This window comes from Ambystoma mexicanum, chromosome 9 (genome assembly GCF_040938575.1).
Source record: "Ambystoma mexicanum isolate Mex_15411 chromosome 9, UKY_AmexF1_1, whole genome shotgun sequence".
Lineage (NCBI taxonomy): Eukaryota > Metazoa > Chordata > Amphibia > Caudata > Ambystomatidae > Ambystoma > Ambystoma mexicanum.
In genome coordinates, this window is record NC_090931.1 from 1,503,633,677 (window position 1) to 1,503,657,048 (window position 23,372).

At 42.6% G+C, this 23,372-nt stretch overlaps 1 protein-coding gene across 4 annotated transcripts in view; it reads left to right on the forward strand.

Annotated features, from left to right (window-relative positions):
- The window catches only part of LOC138489337 (oocyte zinc finger protein XlCOF6-like), a 235,110-nt gene that overhangs the window by 89,000 nt on the left and 122,738 nt on the right, over positions 1-23,372 (forward strand). For 2 of the 4 annotated variants that reach the window (XM_069617051.1, XM_069617052.1), the window contains exons 3-6: positions 16,535-16,639; positions 16,982-17,056; positions 19,040-19,123; positions 19,888-19,971. In XM_069617051.1, coding sequence (XP_069473152.1) covers positions 16,535-16,639; positions 16,982-17,056; positions 19,040-19,123; positions 19,888-19,971 — 348 coding nt within the window. Of the gene's footprint in view, positions 1-16,327; positions 16,640-16,981; positions 17,057-19,039; positions 19,124-19,887; positions 19,972-23,372 lie in introns of all 4 variants that reach the window. The other 2 variants (XM_069617053.1, XM_069617054.1) reach the window with 2 other exon arrangements.

Below are 23,372 nucleotides of genomic sequence, written 5' to 3' on the forward strand. Positions count from 1 at the left end.
CGTAGCACTTTGCATGACTCAAAAGCTATCTCCAAATGCATCAACATCCACGTTAAGCTACGAAATAGTTGACTTAAAGTTATTAAGGTCAAACCACTTCCACCAGCCATTAAAGTTAGCTTGCCTTAGTTAATGTTAGCAGGTATGTGAGAAAAGTGGTAAGTTGTATCTCCCCAGCACTCCACATTAGGTGGGGTGTGCTGGCTCACTATACATAATGTAAAGGGGATGGAAACCCCAGTTTATCTATGGGAACAGTACTTCACCTGAGGTATGTTAAGAGAAATTAAAAGGGGAAGCCCAAAGGAAACCCACCACCACTGCATTTTTAAATGCTTTGTGTTCCTATAGGGAAATACCTAAAGCCCAGAAGATAAAGGTTACTATAAATCCATAGATCCACTATGGAGAGACATAAAAAAGGTCATCCATAAAAAGAGTAAAGGACTAGGTGAGAGGGGAACAAGTTTCCCACTCACTCAGGAACAAGGAAAAATCATCAGCAAGTCCAGCAAAAAATTCTGGGGTTGATACATGTAAGGAAGATTTGTCACAGAATTGAAAATCTTACCTAACGGTAATGTTAGCCAGCCCACCTGGGCCTGGTGCCCACATATTCTTTAATTTTGTTAATAGGTACCTGATTAAGCCATGAGGGGAAAAGTAAAGCTGAAGAGAAATTGGTCCATCCCTTTAAAGAGATAGGGTGTGTTTGCATACTCAACTGCCCATCCAGGATGAAATTCAATAAATACCAGAAATCAACAGCCTGTTTTTTTCCTAGAATGGTAACCATCAATTCGATTTCTTTCCATATTTGATCAATTTTATAGAGCTTTAACCAATTTTTGTAAGTCTGCTTGAGATGCTTCAAAAGAATTGAATGATTTGGGGACCAGTTTCTTCTAAGGTCTCTTGTGGCACGTCTCAATGCAGTTTTTTTTATTAATGGTCACATCGACCTTATATGACTTCTTGGAATGCTTATGATTACACCAGACACATTTTGGGGTCTTAACACAAATTATTTATTTATTTTATTTTAATGTGATATAGTTTTATAAACAAAAACTTTACACATAATTCAACATAAAAAAACCAGTTACACAATTTAACATAATTTACACATAAAACATAATGTACACATAAAATTACATTCTTATTCAATTTCAAAATTGCAACTTTCTCCCAATCAAATCAGGATCATATACACCGCTGAGACTAATTTGAGGATTTATTTCCTTGCTATTTCAAAGGTGGATTGTTCTTTAAGTTTTACTTTGACCGTATTCCATACTCTGTAAAGGGCCAGATGAAGACTTACATTCAAGGTATTGATACACATATACCAGAAATCTTTTGATTTAATGTGATCTAAATTATGCACATACTTACTATAATGCTTCATATAAATAGTACTCAGTCTGGGGCATAACATGAGGACATGTCTTGCCGTTTCGATGGCAGTTTTATTCATACATATCCTACAGAAGCGCTCTGATTTGGGAATAGCCCTTTCGGGGCCGAGGACATTTAGGACAGGAAGATGATTGATGCGTAACAATAATAGGAAACGTCTCAAGTTATCTGAAGGGCATAAGTTCAAGTATCCTTGTGCCTTTCTATAGGTGTAAAGTATATGGTATATAAACCCATAGCTGTGTAGGCTTTCAAGATGTTTGAAATTATTTTGCCAATCCCAGATTCCTAAACGCTCTCCCATTTGATATTTCAAATATTCAAAGTTCTCACTCCAATTGGGGATCCACTCAATCATCTCAAATAATAGTGTCATATCTCTTACATACTTAATCTGCTTATTCCCAATTATCTCTTCTTTCATTGCCAGCAGGAGAGGATTGCTAGTACTCATATGCATCTTAATATAGAGTTCAGCTCTTTTCTTTAAAACTAGAGCTTTTAAGGAAGGTAACCCCAATTCTAGCCTTAGTATCGCCATTGGTATTCCTTGTGGGAGGCCCAATAGCCTACGCCAAAACTTACCCTCCAATACCTGGAGCCATTCAAGATTGAGCTGGATCAGAGCTTCCAGTCCGTAAGTAACCATAGGCACCAAGCATTGAATGTAAAGTTGGCGTGCTGCCCAAATGGAGTAGCCACTCTGCTTGTAAGAGAACTGTGAGATCATAGCAGTTAATTGAGCCGCCTTTATTTCACGATTTTGTATACAGGAATGGAGATTCCCTCTAGAGTCAAATTCCACTCCTAGATATTTATAGGAATGTGTATATTGGATTTCCAGGCCTCTGATCATCATTCTCGGGCGGCTCACCTTATCATGACTATAAAGAATCAGTTCTGTTTTCGTATGATTTATTATAAGTTCATTCTCCTCCGCATATTTCCAGAGCCTCTCAGCCGAGCGAGTAATCCCACTGAACGTGTGGTCAAATATCACCACATCGTCCGCATAAGCCATGATTAAGCAATGCTGGGTACCTATTTTAGGGGGGCAGTTATGCACCTCACGTAAATATTCCGGAATGTCAGAGACAAATAGATTATACAGGATAGGTGCCGTTACACACCCCTGTTTCACCCCTCTGTTTTGCCTTAGCACTCTAGTTGTAGCCCCGCTACTATCTAGCCGCAGCTGTACTGAGGTATCTTGGTGCAGGAGCTGTAGATAGTAAAGCAGTCCTTCGGGGCATGCCATTCCCCCTAATTTCCTCCACAGTTTCTCTCTATTGACAGTGTCAAAAGCTGCCTTAAAATCAATGTATAGAGCATACAGCGGAGGGTTATTCGGAGAAAGAGCTTTATCTCTGAGACTATTCATAATCAACAGATTATGAGTAGTGGAATATCCCGTTCTAAATCCGCTTTGAAAGCGGTCCAAGATTCCCATCTTTTCTGCCCAAGTTTGTAGTTTCTGCAGAAGCAAAGAGGCAAATAATTTGCCCGAACAATCCAGCATGGAAAGCAGACGATAATTACCAGGATCCGTTCTGTTACCCCTTTTGAATACCGGTATAAGTATTGCTTTTTGCCAGGTTTCCGGGATTCTCCCCTCAATTAATACCTTTTCAAAAAGTATTTTTAGGAGATTGGCCCAGAAAACCGGGTTACTCTTCATGAGTATATTAGAGAGGCCATTCGGTCCTGGTGCACGGGAAGCTTTAAGTTTAGTGATTTTATCTATAAGTTCTTCCAGGTGTACCGGGAAGGGCTTGGGGATATATATGGTTGGCCCGGAAAACCTCCGCCCTATCATCTACTGTCCCGTTACGTTTCTCGAGAAAATTGACCCATTCTTCAGCGTCAATCGGATTTGTTTGAGGAGTTTCCCTGCTTCCCCTTGCCTCCCCCAGTAATGCCCAGATGTTGCGGGGATTTCTTGAGCAGATAGTTCTCACGGTTTTTTGCCAGCGTGCTAATTTTTTTGATCTTTTCCAGTATTTTAACCATGCCCTATACTGATTTTTAATCTTTTTAGTTTCAATGTGTAAATTAATCAGGGATTGTGTGTTGGCCCTGATTCTGCGTATCTCCTTTCTTAATAGACATTTAGCATCTCTTATTACTTTATCATAGGTCTCACTCGGGCCCTGTTCTCTAATAACCAATGATGATTTTTTAGTTGCAAATTTGCCTGTGGAATTGTAAATCCACCCTTCAAGGTCCTCCATAGATAGATTAGTAAACATGATGTGATAGTCATTGTTCCAATCACCATAGTCCTGACTTGCTCTAAGTATGTTTTTCTCGGACCATATTATTCGTGAACTAGCATGATTAATAAGCAAACTTCCTGTTGCTATTGTAGGAGGGGATTTAATACCACTATTCAGGGTTAGGCTGAGACCATTATGATCACTCCAATCATTGTCTACTATTCTCATGTCTTTAACTAAGGATGCTACCTCAGCACTGACAAAGCAGTAGTCAAGCGTACGACACTTCACATCCACTCCCCAAGTATAGTGTCCCGGGTAGTCACTGATAGTTCGTCCATTTAGACATTCCAAATCCCAGCTCCTCATAAAACATAGCCACTTCTCCCCTTCTTTATCATTACAGTCATGCTGCATAATGGAATGCGGGTACAGGGACTTGTTATTAGACGTGCCTCCTTCTCCTTTCATAAGGCAATTAAAGTCACCTGCAATAATGATAAGGTTACTTTTACATTCATTTTTCCACGCACTCAACAATTCATGCAACCTGTCTTGAATTTGGTCACTGGCTGAGGCATCATAAGGGTTATAGAGATTGATCAACAGTAACTTGGCCCAATTATCCTTAAATAATATAGCTACTTCCACTGCTTTGATATTATCCCCCATTTCAGTGAATATTTCTCTGGAAGTTATTGATTTCCTTATCCCAATCATCAGTCCCCCATATGGTCTACCCATTTGACCTTTTTTGGCAAGAGTATGATACAACTTATAGCCATCAATTACAATCGGTGCAGTTAGCCAAGTTTCTTGCAACATGAAAAGGAAGTGGTTTGTAATAAAAGTTAATGACCCATTATTCACCGTAAAATGTTTAAAACCCCTGGTGTTCCATGATAATACTGAACAAGTTCAGGGTTTGTTTAGAGCCCGGGGTAGCGCCTCAGCAAGCCATTTCAGAGTGTTCTGAATATCACTCATTTGTACTTGTTTCCCAACAATTGGCAGGGAATTGGTTTCACCATTGATTTGGACAGATTGCATTTTATCATTAATCAATGGATCTATATCGTGAGGGTTAACATCTACGCCTAACCCAACTTGCATCAGATAGTCTTTATGTTTTCGAATCAGCTGAGCTGAGGCCAATACCGTACAATGTAATGCCGTCACATTCGGGTTAGTAGTGTGTAGAGGCTCCACAAAAGAGAAGTCCTCTGATCTGATGACTCTTAATTGAGGGATCATGTGGAGTTTTCCAAGCATAGCCGTTCGTGATAGCCATTTGCCACTAAGTTTCTGATTCAGATTCTTCACAATACAGATCTTATTTCTTTCACATTTCTCTTCTTTCATTGGCACCGAGGCTTCCTTCTCCGGGCTCACACTTTCATAGATACTATTAACACTATTCCTTTGCGGAGTAGAGAATTGATTATCCATAATGTCTTGATTATCAGTAAGAATAGAATCTTGACTTGTGTTGCTCACCGTCGGTACATCTTTGGGTTGCTCTGACAATATCCAACTGGTAAGTGTTCCCGGGCCCTTCTTTAGTAGATTTTTCCTTTTCTGGGCCCTTCTTTTTGCTTTTCTTGATTTTTGCTGTGGCTTAGCAGTATTAGGTAAGGGTGAAGCCACCATCACTGGCACATTCCTTAGTGCAGCTCTCCTCGCAAGTCTGCGCTGTTTTTTAGTCAAGTGGGTATTTTCTTCCTTTGTAGGAGACACAGTCCCCTCAATGTTCGTGTCAATGGCCGACAATTCCGGCTCCTTTATTTCTTCGGGCTGCTCTTCATGGACAAAGTCAATGCCCGAGCCGGGTAAGTTCAGCTGCGGAACAGTATTGGCATGTATTTTCCCACAGAGTTTTAATAGTATTTTTAGCGCAAATTGCAATGAAGACATTGACGCCTGCAACTCTGCAATAGCTTCGGAGTTCAATTGTGAAGATTCATTTAATCGATCTTCGTTATGCCTCCTGGATTCTTCAAGATCGATCAATAAATTAGGTGATTCAGAGAGTCGGCCCTTACCCGAAATCTCTGATGAAGCATTTATTGATTTTAACACTTGTGCTTCTGCTATAGGACTTACAGCTCTCTGGGAATTCTCGGTCTCAGTACTCCCCACCCTGCCGGTCAGCGGGGGGGCCATGGATTTCTGTATAGAGAGACGTAGATCGAGTAATGAATTGTTGTCAATATCATCAAAGTGTGTCATCTCCAGGGAACGACTTCCATTATGTACTATCGACGATGTCTCCTCAGTATGTTCACAGCTACGTATACATGGGATTTTTCCAAATAAAGCAGGAATCGTTCCTCTAGTATTAACTGGAGCTTTCAAATTATTCTCCCCCGATAAATTGGTAGCGGGCATATTTATATTGTCGGTCTTGCCTTTCCTCAGGTTATAAGAAGATTTAGCAGCGCGTGTTTTTGGAGGCATATTATCTCCAGAAAAATAAATGCAGGAGATTTTATTTATTTATGTCCAAATAATAAGTCACTCCTTACAGACTCCTACAGCTCCCAGAGGAAAAATGCGCAGTTGCTGCGCAGGCAGACTCAACCCTTTACCTATCGCCTCCCTGTCGTCCACAGGGAGTCCAACGGTCGATTTCCAGCATCAACCAGTAGGTCTGTGGACAAGAAACGCCCTGCCACGGGTTCAGACCGAAGCCGACTGGTGCAGTTTTGCTGCGGTTTTCCCCAGCCCTACCCCTCGCTCTCTCCAGGTACTGGACTGCTGCCCAGCACTGTACGTGCAGGCCTGCCCTCCCGCGGCTTCAGAGGTGCTTGCGGGGGGCTCTCAGGAACTCACCGTAATTCCCAAACACCCTCTGTCATCCGCGGTGCCCTTCACCAGGTGATAGCTGCTCCCGGCGGGCCGCACATAGCCCCGACGCCTCCCGGCGCGATTCCGGGATCGCCGCCAAACTAATTCGCTCTCCGCTCCCGTACACACCACTCCAGGCCGGCACAGCCCCGAATCGCCAAGTTGCCGGGACGCTGTAGCAGTCACTGGGCGGTCTCTTCCGTTAGAGGAGCGCACCTTCTTCCGCGTCACTGTCAAGCCGCACTGAGACCGGAACGAAAGGTTTCAGCCGCTTCCGACAGTTTTTAACACAAATTATGAACTTTCTCAAACAAATTGCAAAGTTCTCAGGATTAAATAGCAGTTCCCTTTGTTCATACGAAGATTGTTCAGCTGAATGTATTACCATTTATAGCAATACAGTGAAACACGCTACGTAGTTCTAGTGAGAATCCTCCAGGTTGACACTACTCCAGTTTTCTCTGTATGAGCCATTTTTTTACGATTTGAAGCCGCAACAACCAACAGAAGACAACAAATATCTGAGCTGGCTCCCTAACATCAAAGCGCCTCCGATTGGTGGCAACTATATTGCACAATAAATAAATGGTGGCAATAGCATGTATAATACACCACTCCAATGGCAGGCAGACACGGGCAACAACGCACATCAGTATACTGCAAGGACTATGACAAACATTTGGTCGTGTTGTTCACATTAATTCTCTGCATACTTACACCCGACTACGCCTCACAACCTCTTGATAACAGAATGCAGTACAGTCCTACGATAAATTTGGGCACACTGAACTCTTAGCGAGTCGCTAGCCCTGGCGCCACCGCTATTCTACTCGGCACTCATCCACATGCCTGACTATATGCGTTGCTTTTCTACTGGGGCCTGGCCAGCCCTGCTAAGCATTTTTTCGGCCACATGCACACACATATCCTAATCGGGCCCCAGGACCTCCAACCCTCTGGACTTCGGTCCTCCAAGAGGGTTCTGACTAACAGCAGATTGAAACTATAATAATTGTAAACTTGGCACTATACAGATCACAAGTAAAATACAATTCAATACAATTGTGCTAAACGTAAATTAAATTGAGCCACATTATAGGGGCTGCATTTTGTTAAGTTGCCCACTTGATTTACTTTTAGCGGCTGCAGATAAACGATCACCTTTATAGACCTGAGTTTCATATCAAATTTGCAATATAAAATTGCATGGTCCACGCAGGTTAGAGGGCAGGAGAGTAAATTCAGTACAAAGATTAAATAAAGATAGAGAATTAAAATATAATCCAAAATGTATGCTATCCGACCCTTGTGCCACGTGACTTTGGGAGGAATCGGTTTCAAAATGTCTGTTTAACTTATGCAGATAGCAAAACAAAAGGGGGATGGCTGGAAGGTTTAGAACACATCTTAACCTCCGTCATTGCTCTGGGCAACCCTCCATATCATCGTTCTTCACCTGCCAAGCCATTACAAAAGGGGGAAACCGAAATGCAAATCAGGCTTGGTCCAATCCCAAAAGGGGCAGTGCAGCCCAAATTGCTTGGTCACATCCCTTCTGCACGTGACTACATGCCACTTAGCCAGCAACAATACAGAAAAATATTTTCTTTCGCCAAATATTTGTATGCAATGTGCACTTTCTTTGTTGGAAAAGACAAACTGAAAGAAATGTGCATATTTCACTTTAGGATACATTTAGTTCCTGTCATGTCACTTCCCACTGGATATGTCACCCTCGCCCCCCTTTTCTATTTTAAGGGCTTGAGTCCTCTGTTTAACATTATCTGATATTTTATCAGGAATGGTAAGGTGCATATGTTTGTGTATTGGCGAGAAAGAGTGGCGAGGATGAGTGAAAAGTGAGCAGCATTTGTTCCTATGGGCCATGCCCATGGAGAAACATTAAGAATTCACAATAAGTAGTGGAGACTAGCTGGGCTTGGTTGTGTCAGGCAGAGTAATATGCCCCCACCTAACAGGCCTCAGACACATATATGTTGGGTAATCTCTCCAGTTCCAAAGTGGGCCAGTGTGTGACAGCGGGTAAAGTTAGGTGCGAGGACTCTTTTTGAGACAGTCAAAGATCTATGCTCGGTTTGTAGAATGTGTAGGATGTAGAGTTGCGAGAGCCAGGGAATTCCTGGGATGGGACAAGTCAGGGCCGAGCCTTAAAGTCTGGCTTGGCTCCAAGTGGCAAACGTGGGCTGAACTAGCAAAATGAGCATGTAAGTCTTGGAACCAAAGACGCAATTGCTGACACTCTGCCGGCATACAGTGCAAGGCCACATTACTGGCATTCTGCCTCCCCAACACCCCCACAAATGTTCTGATTGGTGCCTGCCACCCCCTAACGCAAATACCATACATGGTATTCCACCTTCCACCCCAATAACACAAATCCCCTACCTAGGATTCTGCTTTTCCATCCCTACTAAACATAAATCCCTGCATGACCTCCCACCTCTACAGACCCTGCAGAGACAACACCCTACACCTACTCAGAGGAATCGGCCATTGAAGGCAACTAGAGCCAAAAGATTATTCTGCTTTGACGAGGAATAAAAAATATACTATTGAGTAATAGTTATTAAATTGCCTTTTTGTTCTGCAAAACACAGGACTATTCCTCTGAAATGTTTCCTTTCAAAGCGTTTTTTATTTGGTTTGGCTAGTGGCAGTGGGATCAACACTGACATAAAGCAATTCTCTAATGAGAATGTGCATTTATGGCCTTTCTGTCTAGTTAATATATGAAAGGGATTTGGATATGTGCGTTAACTCTCCTAAATGTTAAGTCCCTTCACACGCATTTTTCTCAAAATGAGCATTTTGCTCTTTTGGCAAACATATTAACAGCTGGTCTCGGTGCTGCCAAGCGACAAAGGAACAGACCAGGCTGTGACACAACACAGTTGCAACAGCATGATTGATTGCGGACCTTTGTTTACCCAGAAATGCGTGACGGTCATAATGTTTAATCACTTCTAGCAGCATTTGAATGCAGGGGCAAGAGGGATACCGGCAGCGCTCGGGAGATTGGGCCAGGTCAGAGTAGCCTTTATTAAAGAAATGCGTGTAAACTCTACAGGGGAGCCTTCAGCATAAACACAACAGGACGAGGGAGTGGAGACAGGGTGATCTTGCAAAGCTCACTCTGAAAACCGCCAGAGGGCTGCAGGTCAATATATGGGGAAGATTTCCTTGTACGTTTGCACACCTGTCTAGGTTTTACATATGCTGCGTGTAGTAAAAATGTGATGCTTGTGAAATTACCCTTTGAAGAATGAAAAACTGAATTGTGTGAGACCTGCAAGCCACTCAGATTAATTCAGGGTCTTCGCTGCTTTAACACACCAGACTATCCAAGCAGCTTTATTTATTAATGTCCAAAGAAATAAGAACAAAACAGTATGACACAGGCAAAAAGACTAAATGGACAAAAGCAACAGCAAATTTGGTGGAAAACTGCAGCAAATCTATTTGTTAGAATAGGACTATATTTCAATCAAGCATTAAGTAAATGTTAAAGTATATTTCAGTGCTGCTATAATTTGTTTAATTCTTTAGGTGGCCATCGGAGTTACATAAACTTACCCTATGTATGATCCAGAATAGTTATATCTGTTTTTTCTTTTTTTAATGCAATGAATAGTTAGAACTGATGTGGAAAATCAATTGTGATAAATGAACGGGTGCTTACCCATTCACCAAAAACCAACAGCCTCTCTGGGAGAGTCCTCTCCTTTGTTTGGCCTATGAGGAAGTGGGGTGAATAGTTGTGAGATGAAGTTCACGCATTTCAGATTTCCTCTTGACTTGTGTCTGCATGAGCTGACATGAAGCATTTTATAAATTTCTATGTGAGCTGCAAAGAAATTTCAAAATTCCACTGCAGCGACTTTGCAACTGGATAGAGACTGGCACTGGTTTTGAATATGCAACAACTTTCTGTACATTTGGCCCCTTTGTTTTGGTTAAATCTGCTTTTTTTCTGGCTTTTATACTTTAATTAAAGATGCTACATTGATTACAATGAAGAGAAATAAAAGTATAGAATGCATTTAAAATTATGCTTAATTTTTATTTTTAATGTGTTTTTTCAAGTTTGGAACATGATTATTAAAGCAACTATTCGGCTTCATATTCAGCTTCGGCCGAATAGTTGACAAACTAGGCGGTATTCGGCCGAATACTAAATATGCTAACTACAGCCCTAGTTCCAATAGATATTCATTGTCAACATTTCCTCAGAATACTCCATACCTGGTAAATAAACACCTTCTAATTCAATCCCCAAAATACCAACAATCTCCATGGGCCAGAATTTCGTAATAATACCAGGAATGTTCTTAATAGCTATAAGAAGACTGTCATAGGGACGAGTTTTGTTTGTAAATGGATCGAAATATACACTGATCGACATTAATTATTTCTAATGGATATGTTCTTTGTAATGGAATCGCAACTTGGTGGGCCTCAGGATATATTGTTTGCAGAATGAATTAAATGTTAAAAGCCTGCCAAATATTTTAGCGGCTTTCTTTTTGCTTGCATTTGTAGGCATCCTCTTCTTTCGTCCTTCCTTGTTTTTGTGTCTATCCTTTTTCTTTCTTTCCTTCCTTCCTTATTTTTGTCTATCCTCTTCCCTTTTCTTTCTTTCCTTCCTTCCTTGTGTCTATCCTCTTCCTTTTCTTTTCTTTCCGTTTTCATTCATTCCATATCCTTCCTTCCTTCCTTTTCCTCACATTTGCAGGGTGGTCTTCATATTCCCCATTCCAGCTCCCTATTCACCTCTGAAGGTACTTGTGTTTCCGTCCCCTTCCCATAAGTCTTTTTCCTCTTCTCCCTTGACCCAAGCATTCCTTCACCCCCTCTTACCCACTTCCAACCTCACCCTGTTCTCTCTTTTCAGAGAGCATCCCCTGAATCATCCCTTCCTATGTCCCTTCTCCTGGTACTCCCTTTTCTTGTGTCCTTCTAGAAACCCCAACGTTCTCTACTCGGCCAGTCACCCAGAATTTCACCGCCTCACCCACGATGGTCACAGTTCTGTGTTAGCCCTTCTCCTTTACTCTTATCGAACTACCCCCTCACACCATGCCCCCACTTAACCTGTAAATGTACTCTTCCCCATCATAAAATGTTAGATTAGACTAACAGTTTGACCACTTTAATCAGCCAACCAATCTAGCCTGTCGACCAGTTTAGGATTACCAGATTGAACGAACTATGAATTGGGAGTCAACGGGTGAGCCTAAATTGTTGATTTTACACGGCGGTTAAATTATGCCAAGTCATCAACGCTGCATATCCCACAACTCGCATGAGTGAATTCGCCCTCCTGAAGAGGGCATGCACGTATGCGGTAGTTGTCACTCACTTTCTTCTTCCCTACACCCTTTCTCTAATGTGGTTTCCCCACATCCACATATACACAGCCAATCCTTGGCTCTGCCACTTCCGATAGTTGGCATTCTTTGATTTGTAAAAAACCCAAAGGCTTCTTGGATCCTCTTCTCAGGTGGTCAGTGAAAGGTCATTGCTTTTGGAACAAAACCCTGGGGGTGGAGATGTGAGGGAGGATCACCTAGGTGAAGGGTCCTTGGGGAGTGTGGAGAGGATGTCTTTGGGTGAGGCATGGTATCCCCTTTCCATTGTGATAACAAACGCTACCCTCCCCCTACCTTCATAGGTTGTTGTCAGTCTTCCTCCTATTTCCTCTCAGTCACACCACTCTAGTACTGGGACAGTGAAGCGGCGACTAGGAGTTGTGGACACTAACATTCCGTTACACCACTCTTGTACTGAGATGAGGAAGAGGCCTGGAAACTATTGCAAGGGTCAGGCATGTCCAAAGAACATAAGTAATTGGAGTCAGGCAATTGAGTTTAAGGTCTCGCAGGCCACAGGTGCACCTGTGTATTTATAAAATGCCCGTCTGGCTTTTTTATTGTTTTCAATAGACCTCCATAAAAGAACATTTATGCTGATTGTGTTCTTATAAAGCATCGTCTCTGCCTCTGCCCATAGGATGTGTTAGCCATGAAACAGATGGGCAGACAGATAAAAACAGAGAACTTTAAGGCACATTTTTCATACGAGATGGAGAAGAAGCTATCGTCCATATTAGACCACATAATCCACTGTGAGAGGAAAGGCCAGCAGGAGAGAAGGTGGGTCGGGATGTAGGGACCTGAGAGGAGAGAAATCCTGCTAAGGAGGCTGCTGAAGATGGTCCTACCTGGAGGCCAGGACACCAGCAATTATCAAGGAGATATTGCGATGCTGGGGCCCACGCAGGCCGTGAACGGGTGAAACCTGTCAGAGCCTCCTTAGTCGGGTGAAACAGACTGAGCTGTGGGGCACGGAAGAGAACTCGGAGCTGCAGGCCACCGCTAAAGTCTGCGAGTGGCTGGCGGAGCAACCGGTAACCCACAGTGAGATTTCCGAAAGCCGAGCGCTGCTCGCAAAGGCTGCAGAGAAGTGTGCACAGAGTCGAGAACTAAGAGAGAAGGCGTCCAGAGAAGCCGCCATTGACCAGTGAGTGAATCAGAGAGAACACCTGTACCGGGTCACTCCTAGGGCTACTGTAGGGCAAAGGTTACTGCCGGATGAACATAAAGATATGTGCAATAGAAAGTGAACCCAAAGTGAGGTTTTTTTTTTTTTTTAACGATACGAGCAAGTACAACTATAAGTGAAACGATGTGAATTAACCATTATTGAATGCCAAATTAAAGGGAAGCTTGGATGAGCCTACGAATGTAATGCAAGCATGTGTCAAACAAATGTAATGAGTACTGAAAGACAGAGTGAATCTTACCGAATAAAGTGAAAAGCAAGTAATGAACATTGCTGGAGATTGTGGAAGTAATGTGGTACAAGAGTGAGCACCACAGAGTGAATTGCATGGACAAACACTGTGGCAAAGCCGAGAGACTGGCAAGGAAAAGCCAAAGTGAATGTGAACCAGAGCACAGGTGCAGTGACAGAGAAACCTGTGGGGGTAAGAAAGCCTAGGGTTATTGGTTGCATGACCTGTAATGGGCGGACCGTGTGGTCCGACAACTGTGCCTAGAGTGAGGGTACCCTGTCTGAAAAAGCCAACGAAAAATACAGATAACAAATCTTCACTTATGAAATAGATTGCCGATGTGGATGCAGAAGAGGGCAGTCTGTGTAAACTATTGAGGAGCTTAAAGGATTGTAACGTTGACCTGCAACCGGTTTTTAGTATCAAGAGACTGGAACTGATTGTGAGTTGGCAAGCTGATGTCTTGGGGAAGGGAAACCTAAGACCTTGTGAACTTTGTTGTTGCCCTGTGTTGTCTTCTTGGGGAAGGGAAACCCGAGACTTTATGGAACTATTTTTGAACTTGGCGAATGGGAGCTGGAAGAAGCTCAGAACTTTAATTGGAACACTACTTATTTTTTTGTTGAGATGCCTACACATTGTTTAGCTTTAGGTGTGAGGGCAAGTATAGGTTTTGGACACAGACAGACTTTTAAGCTGAACGTACGATCAGCTTCATCGAACTCTCTGCAGGTGAGCTGTTTCTCCAAACAGAGATTTGGGGGTATTTCCCTATTCTCTGCAGGTGCATCCCTCTGGGACAGCCTACCTACCTCTCTCCGTCTTGAGCCAGACCTCCTTAACTTCTAGAAACTCAAGATCTACCTCTACTCTTCCTCGTTCTCCCTCCTCCCCCCCTGCTAACCTCCTTTCTCTTCACTTCTTTCCTTCCTTCCTTCTCTTCCACAACCTGCACAGCTAGCTGACTGGTCGCCTGGTGCACCTCCAGAGCCCCACAGGCTTCCTTGCTAGTCCTGCACTTACCTGCGGGGCTCCACTCTGCTTGGCACTACTGCATTTTGCTCCATGGGAGGAGCAACCACTCTACAGTTAACCCAGGCCCCTGCTGGATTGGGCTCACTTGTCCACCTCCCCCGAACTTCCTGTTCCTGTTGATGATTACATCATCAAGCTAATCGCATGAAATACAGTGTTTCTACAATTCGTATTAAGCCGCATGACGTTCCGTTCTTCTATTGTGTGTTGGAACACTTTCGGCAGTATTGCCGCTTGTGTTTCTGGCTTCGAAGTGCGTATAAAAACGCATGTGTCCATCCTGTCTCTGCTCGCGTTCCAGCGTCGTTCTGCAAGCCGCGGAGAGGAACGACGCTGGAACGCGAGCAGAGACAGGATCGACACATGTGTTTTTTACACACTTGAAAGCCAGAAACGCAGGAAGAACGGAACGTCATGCGGCTTAATACGAATTGTAGAAACACCGTATTTCATGCGATCAGCTTGATGATGTAATCAAGAGCCTATATACAGCCCTGATGAAGGTTTTCACCGAAATGAATTAGCAAAATATATATAGATGGCATAAGATGATCGCTCAACGTGGCACACTGTAAAAAGTGCTATTACACTATATGCTTAAACGGGAATGTGAATAAACATTCCTGGCTATAAATAGACGGATTCAACTGATGATTCAACTTAATTTACGAGTGGAGCGATTAATAGGAGGGAAATATACATTTTTGAAACATAGCAGCCCCTAGGATTGGGGGCCAACTGAGAAGCGCCAGTTATAATAAGGCAACGTTGCCTTGTTTTTCGTTTTGTAGTTATTAGAGGTCCTTGTGCTATAGGACCAGTTTGGACTGGCAGCTCCAGTCTAAAACCTTAAAGTTTGAATTAAGAGTTCTGAACATTTAGTACAATATAAAAAATATTGTGGTGCCCACCACTCCTATATTCCTTAAGTGCTAGGTTTAAGGCACAGACAGGGGGTGTCTGATAAGTGCAGAAAAAAAGCAGGGGGGACTGTAGGGTTGGAGATGCAGGCCCAAATGCAAGGGCTGTCAGGAGGCAGTGTGGGTGCATGGCTGCGTGGGCAAGTATCTGGGCCCGAAATCAGATGGTAACCAGGTGCACAATGCCGAAGCAGAAACAGATCAGCAGGGGAGAGTAGGAGCCTAGGTAGAAGCAAAGAGGAAGGTCTTGAGGTGCTTCCAGAACCGGATATGGTTCCCCACAAGTTTCAGAGTGGCAGGGAGGCTGTTCCAGAGGGAGGCCCCAGCCAAAGACATTATGTGATTGATGGTGTCGCACACAGCTGAAGGGTCTTGGCTTGTGTGCTGGCTAGTAAGGTGTCATCTCTGATGTTTAGTAAGACTGAATCCGTTCTCTGGCTTAGACAGAAGTCTTATTGGACGGGATCTGGAAGTATTGATTGCTTGATAATTTTATTAAAATTGTGTTCTGCTGCTTTTGCAGTGTTATGGCCATAATTCGAAGGTTGGCGCTTGGATGTCTGTGTTCCAAAGTTGTGGTCTCTGCACCGGATTCTTTAGTAGAGAGAAGATTGGTGCCATGTTAGAGAGTGTAGAACTAGGTCTTAGGTGAAGGGCATCCTTTTGGCGAGTGGGGGCTGCAGCCATTCAGCTTTTGGGGGAAACGTCCAGTTTCAGGGATAGTACACTGTTTGGAATATAGTCTTGTGTTATTGGATTTACTATGCTGGTGATTCTGTGACGTTGCTGAGGGATTTGATGCAGCAGCCAACGCCTGAGTGATGTCATTTATGATGAAATTCGAGTTCCCTTGGAAGTCCTTTTCTTCTTTGCTCTGGAAACGTTCGCATGATTTGGTTGTGCCAGTTACGTAGGAAGGTTTGGCAAGAATGGTTGTTTGAAACAGTTAATGGCCAGAGATTTGGTTTTCAGTGGCATTTCTGTAGCTTTGAATATAGTTTATGATCGTGTTATTTGTTTTATCCCATGTTTTCATAGTCTTTTTGTTTTCTCTCCTCTGGGCCTCTTTTACACAGAGTGATGGGAGGCAGCCCTATGTGTCTGGATGTCTTTCTGAACTTGAGGTGTATAAAGGAGCCAAGGGCCTTGGTTCTTTTCACCACTCCGAATCTCTTGAACAGGTTTATGCAGAATGCCAGCATCAGGAGCATGGGCCTAAGAGCGGAATGGAAACTATATCCAGTTGGTAGAAATCATGGATTTGTATCGTCGTTATACCACAGGTGGCATAATCAAGGATCGAGAGGAGTTATGCAAGGAGGATGACCTGATCTCAAAGACACCTCCGAAAAAAGAAGAAAGGAAAAGAAATGATTGTCTCAGAACAGGTAAGGAAGAAGGAGTGTCATATCTGTGCTAGTCACATTTAAAATGTATTATCAAGGCCCTTGAGACCCTCATCTCCAATAGCCACAATATGGTTTTCCATAGAACAAGAATTGACCATGCTGGATTATGTTAAAATGTTGTAAACCTGAGCATATCACCTTCAATTACTCTATAACTTTACTCTGAAATGTTCTATTTAACCTCATAATCACAACTTTCAAAATGGTTTGGTGCAGACCAGCACTGTTGGTCTAAAGTGTTATTTAATTGCTAAAATTGACCATTGATTTACTTTCTGAGTAATTTTTCTGTTCTAATTTCTGACATTTGCTTGAGGGAAGATGCAGACCCAGCTTCACTTTTCAGTGATAATTTTGGCGAGGAAGCCAGGGGATGGAGTCTTGACCCAGAGTCTGGTAAGTCACACATGCTCCCGGGTTCTTGGTGTCCCTGCTTAGTTGTTGAGTTGGCATATTGTTGGTCATGGCAAGTTTGTAATTTGGCACAGTGTTAAGTTGCAAAGCTTGTGTACTATGCTACATGCTACATCCATGCTTTGGTAATCGGATGGCCCACTGTTGGTTATGATTACACTTTAAATGGACAAGTTGCTGGTTGTGACTAGTTAATGAGTTGATAAATTGCTTTTTGAGGTTAGATGTTAACCCTTACTGAGTTGACACATAGTGGGTTTTGGTTAGTTAGTAAGGTGTCCCTTTGCAAGTTGCTTTTACTAAGTGAGGTGACAGGTTGCAGATCATAGCCAAATTACAGATGCTGCTGAGTTGTTGCCAATCAGTACTCCCATCTCTATGTGTTGCAGAATTTACTGAGTTGTTGAATTAAATGCTGTAGTTAGTTTGTCAGTTGATGCATTGCTAGTTGTGCCTAATCATTGATCTTATGTGTCGCTGTTCTTGGTCAACGTTCCTGAGCTTAACATGTCAGCTTGTGGTTAATTAGTGAGCTGTAATATTGCTTGTCGTGGTCAGTTAGTGAGTTGATGTATTGTTGGTTGCAGTGAGTTAGTGAGTTGTTGTGTCATTGGTCTTATTAAATGAGTTGATGTGTTGGTTGTGTTTGGGTGTTGCCGGTCATTTTTACTTAGTGGGTTGATGCATTGCTGGTGTTGGTCTGTTAGTGATCCCTCCTCTGCACGTTAGAAATATTGCGGAGCTATTGGAGTAATTGAGTTCTGACAGTGAGTTTTGACGTCTCGGCTCAGAGCAGTTATGATTTGCTCTTGTGTTGTTACACTGCTACTGCTTAGATTGAGCTAATTCTATGTAGTTGTATAAAACAGCTTTTCTGTGTTATTTCACCTTTTCTCATGTTTCTTGGCACAATAAAAGGTTGCGAGGAGCTCCTGAGATCATTATATGCAATGGTTGACCTGATTTCCATCTTTATCAGCACATGAAATGGTCGCATTGTATAGGGCAATGGCATCCCGGGCTCTGTGATGGATGTGGGCGTGGTGATTGAATCTCTGTAAATTCCCCACCTCTGATCATTCTCTTTGCTCAGCTTCTGATAGTAGAGCCACAGGAGTGTACAAAGTGATTGAATCCCTTACAGCCGGTAGAGCCAAACAAAAGTGTACAGGGGTTTTGAATCCCTTCACCTGGGTACAGCCAGACAGGAGTGCAAAGGATGATTGAATCTCCACGTAGAGCCAGACAGGAGTTTACAGGGTGATTGAATTGCTTACCCCGAATGGAACCAGATAGGTGTGTATAGGGTGATTGAATCTCTTACCTCGGGTAGAGCCAGATAGGAGTGTACAAGATGATTGAATCTCTTTCACCGGGTATATCCAGACAGGAGTGTACTGGATTATTGAATCTCTTTCTCTGGGTAGAGCCAGACAGGAGTGTCCAGGATAATTGAATCTCTTTCCCCGGGTATAGCCAGACAGGAGTGTACAGGATGATTGAATCTCTTTCCCCGGGTATATCCAGACAGGAGCGTACTGGATGATTGAATCTCTTTCTCCGGGTATAGCCAGACAGGAATGTTCAGGGTGATTGAATCCCTTACAGCAGGTAGAGCCAGACAGGAGTGTGCAGGATGATTGAATCTCTTACCCCGGCTAGAACCATACAGGAGTATACTGGATGATTGAATCTCTTCCCCCATGTATAGACAGACAGGAAGGTTCAGGGTGATTGAATACATTAGTGTTTGCTAGACCTTATAAGGCATGTGCAAGTGATCAGACCTCCCTGAGTTGACGCCAGCTAAATATTCAGGTGGTTTATATAAGCCTGTTACATATATGGGTATTTGATCAAAGCCAGCTAAGTATATGGGTGTTTTGATATAAACTTTGTTTCACCTCAGAAAACCCTGCCAACCTAATTATGTTGTACTTCTGTTATACATCTTTTATATCAAAGGATATGAAATTATTTCATTCCGCATAAAAGAGGAAGACGCTCCCGATTGCAGTGATAGACAACTAAGCCCCAGTAAGTCCACAGGTGAGTAAACAATGTCTAGTGACCGCTAATTGCTGTAAATCAGGGAAGACGGATGTTTACAAGAGGACGCTTCATGTGCTTATGAAATGTATATTTGTGTTCTTTTCATCCTCTGTGTACACCCAAGAGTCGCCCTGAACTGCTGCCAGGAGTGCGAGACTTAATGCGATGGCTCCCATTGTGTCTATCTAGGGATATCTTTTTTTATTTTTTATTACATGGATATGTTGGTTCATAAAAGCCTTTACATATCCATATATATATAGAATTTTATAGGAAACACATATAATTCATACAATAGTTCATAAAAAGAAGAATTTACTTGAAATAGACAAATATATAATTAGATGCGTGTACAAAAACAAATAATCCAACTTCACATATGATCAGACAGAACATAAAACATAGCTTTATAAAATTGCTAATAAGTCCCAAAAGATACAGATCCTAAAGCCTACTTCATGGGGTCAGTCTAGCAATACATGGCACCCACTCATTAACACCTTCATGTAATGGAATGTCACCAGGGTGACTATGCTGCTCTCCGTTTAACACCCTCTTCCAGAGTACTTCTTCTAATACTGAACGTAATCCAGACTGCAGATGGCCCAAAAACATCCTACTAATGGCACACATTCCCCCAGTATCCATCAAGAACAAACGTCTCCAATGCTCTATTCTACCCACTTGTTTACACCAACGTTATGTTCTTCCACATCACTGTCTAAGTATCATACTGAGCTACTGTGTTATCTAATTAACAGGATTATGCATAAAAGAGGATGGAGTGACGGATTGCAGCGATGATGCAGTCAGTGAGAGACAACCGCTCCCCAGCACGTCCGCAGGTGAGAAAATCATGTGTAATTACTTGGAATCAGGAGAGTGAAAGATTATTTACATTCCTAGTCTCCGCCAGGAGTCTTTTAACTAAATTTAGAAACATTGAATAGCTCAACCTTTGAGCAGAATCTGGAAACTATTTTCATTAAAATGTACATTTTTGTAACAAATCATTATAAAATGCCTGCCTGGCTTTCTTCTCATTGTTTTCAATGGACTTCCATAAAAGAACATTTATGCTGACTGTGTTCTTATAAAGCATTGTCTATGCCTCTGCCCATCGAACGTGTTGGCCATGAAACAGATGGGCAGACAGATAAAAGCAGAGAACAAAGTCAGGTGTCACTTTAAGGCAGCCAGCCTGTGCTGGTATCCTAGCATGCAGTGCAGTGACTGTACACTCTCAGGTTATTTTTCATACCAGAAGGAGAATAGCGTATTGCCTATATTGGACCACGTAATCCACCCTGTCCTGAATTCTTTGGGGGCGCAGAGGGCTATTTATGAAATGAATATATAGTTCCATGATGGAGAACTAGGTTGACAAATAAATACCCTTTAGGAAGAAAGCCGTGCTCGTGTGTACGTTCACAACCGGTATAGTTGAATCTGGATATGTTGCGACAATGGGCTTGATAACAGCTAAACATCTGTACTCCTGGGTAATATGTTCAGAAGATTTTAATTGTCAGTTAGACAAGAACCTAGATACGGTCAGTCGTATCTCCCGTCCAATATGAGTCTTGGATTGTACTGGAAGGTTCTCCTGAGTTATGATTAGTCGATGTTTGGACAGGGCAACATAGTACAGAACATTGCTTCTCATTTTACTCCGGGATAAATGGATCTTTTTCCAGAATACATCATACATTTACTGGGGAACATTTTCTAGGTAGGTCTCTCTCCTCAGTTCATTTGCATATATTGCTTTCTGATCACGCTCTCTTAATGCATTGTGGTTAGAAGGATTGGGCGAAATACTCTGATAAAAACCTGGACATTTAATAATAGGATTCCGATTGATGTAGCTTGCCACTCCTCATATGGGCAAAGAAATAAAAGAATTCTGAGAAGTGAATTTGGATGACCATCAGCCAGTGATATGGAATAGAAGGCCACATATTGGGGTGCGTAAATTGAGCAGTACGCTCTCCAAGCATGAACAGTGAAAGATGGAGTTAGATAAGCGAGAGCCCTTTGATGAGAATATAAAATGATAAAAACCTGCGATACGGCTGCAATTGTTAAAGGCACACGACAGACGGAATGCCTATGTCTATGCGGCATACCTTGCTCATCAGCATAATGAAGGGGTATGCCCGGAGGTTTACTCGCTTGGATGCTGAAAAGGGAGAATGCTTTAAATGTAATATCCTTGAAATATTCGCAGATGTTTAATTAATTGAAGGTCAAGATGAGATCAATTATGTCTTCCACACTTGTTAAATTGGTTAGTGTCAGCAATTTCTGCTCCTTTCAGCGATTGGTAGAGCCACTAGGTGCACCCATAGAGGTTGGGGACTTATTATGGGCTATTTATAGTTTGGGAATGGGTAAAATGCCAGGGATGGATGAATTGCCAGTGGAGCTGTACTGTGAATATAAAGAAGCATTAGCCCCCAGCTTGTTGGAAGTTTATAAGAAGGCCACACTGAGTAGCATTGCCTAGTACTATGATGGAAGCACTAGTGCTTCTGTGGTTATTCTTCCTAACCCTGATAAAGCTACGAGAGATTGTGGCTCTTATAGGCCCCTATCATTATGAATGAGGATTTGAAGATTCCATGTAACTTCTCAGCAGGAAGACTAAGAGGACTGATTCACAAATTGGTTAATATTGTTCAGGGTGGCTTTGTGCCAGGACGCAATACAACTCACCACCTTAGAAGGTTCTTTCTAATCCTGGATACGTATTGAAACAAGAGTATTAAACCAGTTACAGTTTGTTTGTTTGTGTATTCATTTATATAGCGCTCCGAACCCTCTGATATCTGGGCGCATCACATGTTACAGGTTACAGACATATACATAATATCAGAAGAAAACGGTAGTTATTCACATCATAGGACGTACAGTCACATCATGTTGACTAAATCTAAATGTACACATTTACAGTAGCAGATAATGAACAGTTATTTATAGTATGGGTGAGCTAATAGTGGTAGTGGCATAGTTCATAGCTCAAGAGAAAACAACCATGTTTTGGTCTCTTTCCTGAATAAGTGAAGTGATGGGGCTGCTCTTAAAGAGTTGGGCATCGAGTTCCATAGTTGGGATGTCATGAATGGGAAGCAGCTCCCTCTGCTTTCTTCAGTTTACATTTAGGGACCTTGAGGCTGTTGGCCTGTGAGGGCATTCCGAGGTGTGTTTAGTGAATTTGTCCACTAAGTATATAGGGGCCAGGTTGGCGAGACATTTATAGGTGAGGGTTAAGACCAGACCCTGCCTCTCCAAGGATAGCTGCATTACCATTGCAAGAGATTTACTGGATCTAGGTTAGATTACTGCAATGCCCTCTTTTTGGGTATCTCTACCAAAAACATGGCTAAACTTCAAGTAATACAAAACAACTTTCTGCGTGCTACCATCGGAATCCTGAAAAGGGAACACATCACGGCCGCCAGGAAACAGGCGCACTGGCTCCCAGTTAAAAAAAAAGAGTCCTCTTCAAAGCCCTGGCTCTTACTAATAAGTGTATTCACCACACTGCCCCCCATACCTCTCCGATAGAATACACCCCACAGTTTCCACAAGACCGACCAGAGCACCCTATACCAACATGCTCTCAATCTCCAGAGTCAAGAGAGCCCGCAGCCGGGGGCGCTAGCTTCCCATACCTGTCAGCTCTTCTATGGAACGCCCTGCCACCGCCCCTGAGAGGAGAAGACTCTCTTTTAGCATTTCACAAAGCCGTGAACACATTACTCTTTTTATAGGCTCGGACTAGTACTGGCCATCACCAACCCTTCAGCGAATGTCCTGTAATGTATCAATGTTATGTATTGCACTACTGTTTTCATCTGAATTGTTTAACTGAATCACATGCATAAGTATCACCTGTAACTAAGCTAGCCACAAGTAACAGGGCTGCGATGCCCTTGGGCTGTATGTGCGCTATATAAATGTAAAAATAAATAAATAAGGCTTCGAATTTGATTTTGTCTTTGATGGCGAGCCATTTGGTGGTACGCCTGGTGTTTGAAATATGCTGTGTTCTCGGTATGCTTAGCGCCGTTCTAAGGGCATTATTTTTGAGTATTTTCATTTTGCTGATGTTGTGTTTTCTGGTACTTGGGTAGAGTGCATTGCAATAGTCTAGTTTAGACAGAATGAGGGCTCGAGCTAGCGTGATACAACTATCAGTGGAAAGAAATGGTTTGCAAGCGTTGATAAGTTCACATGCGTA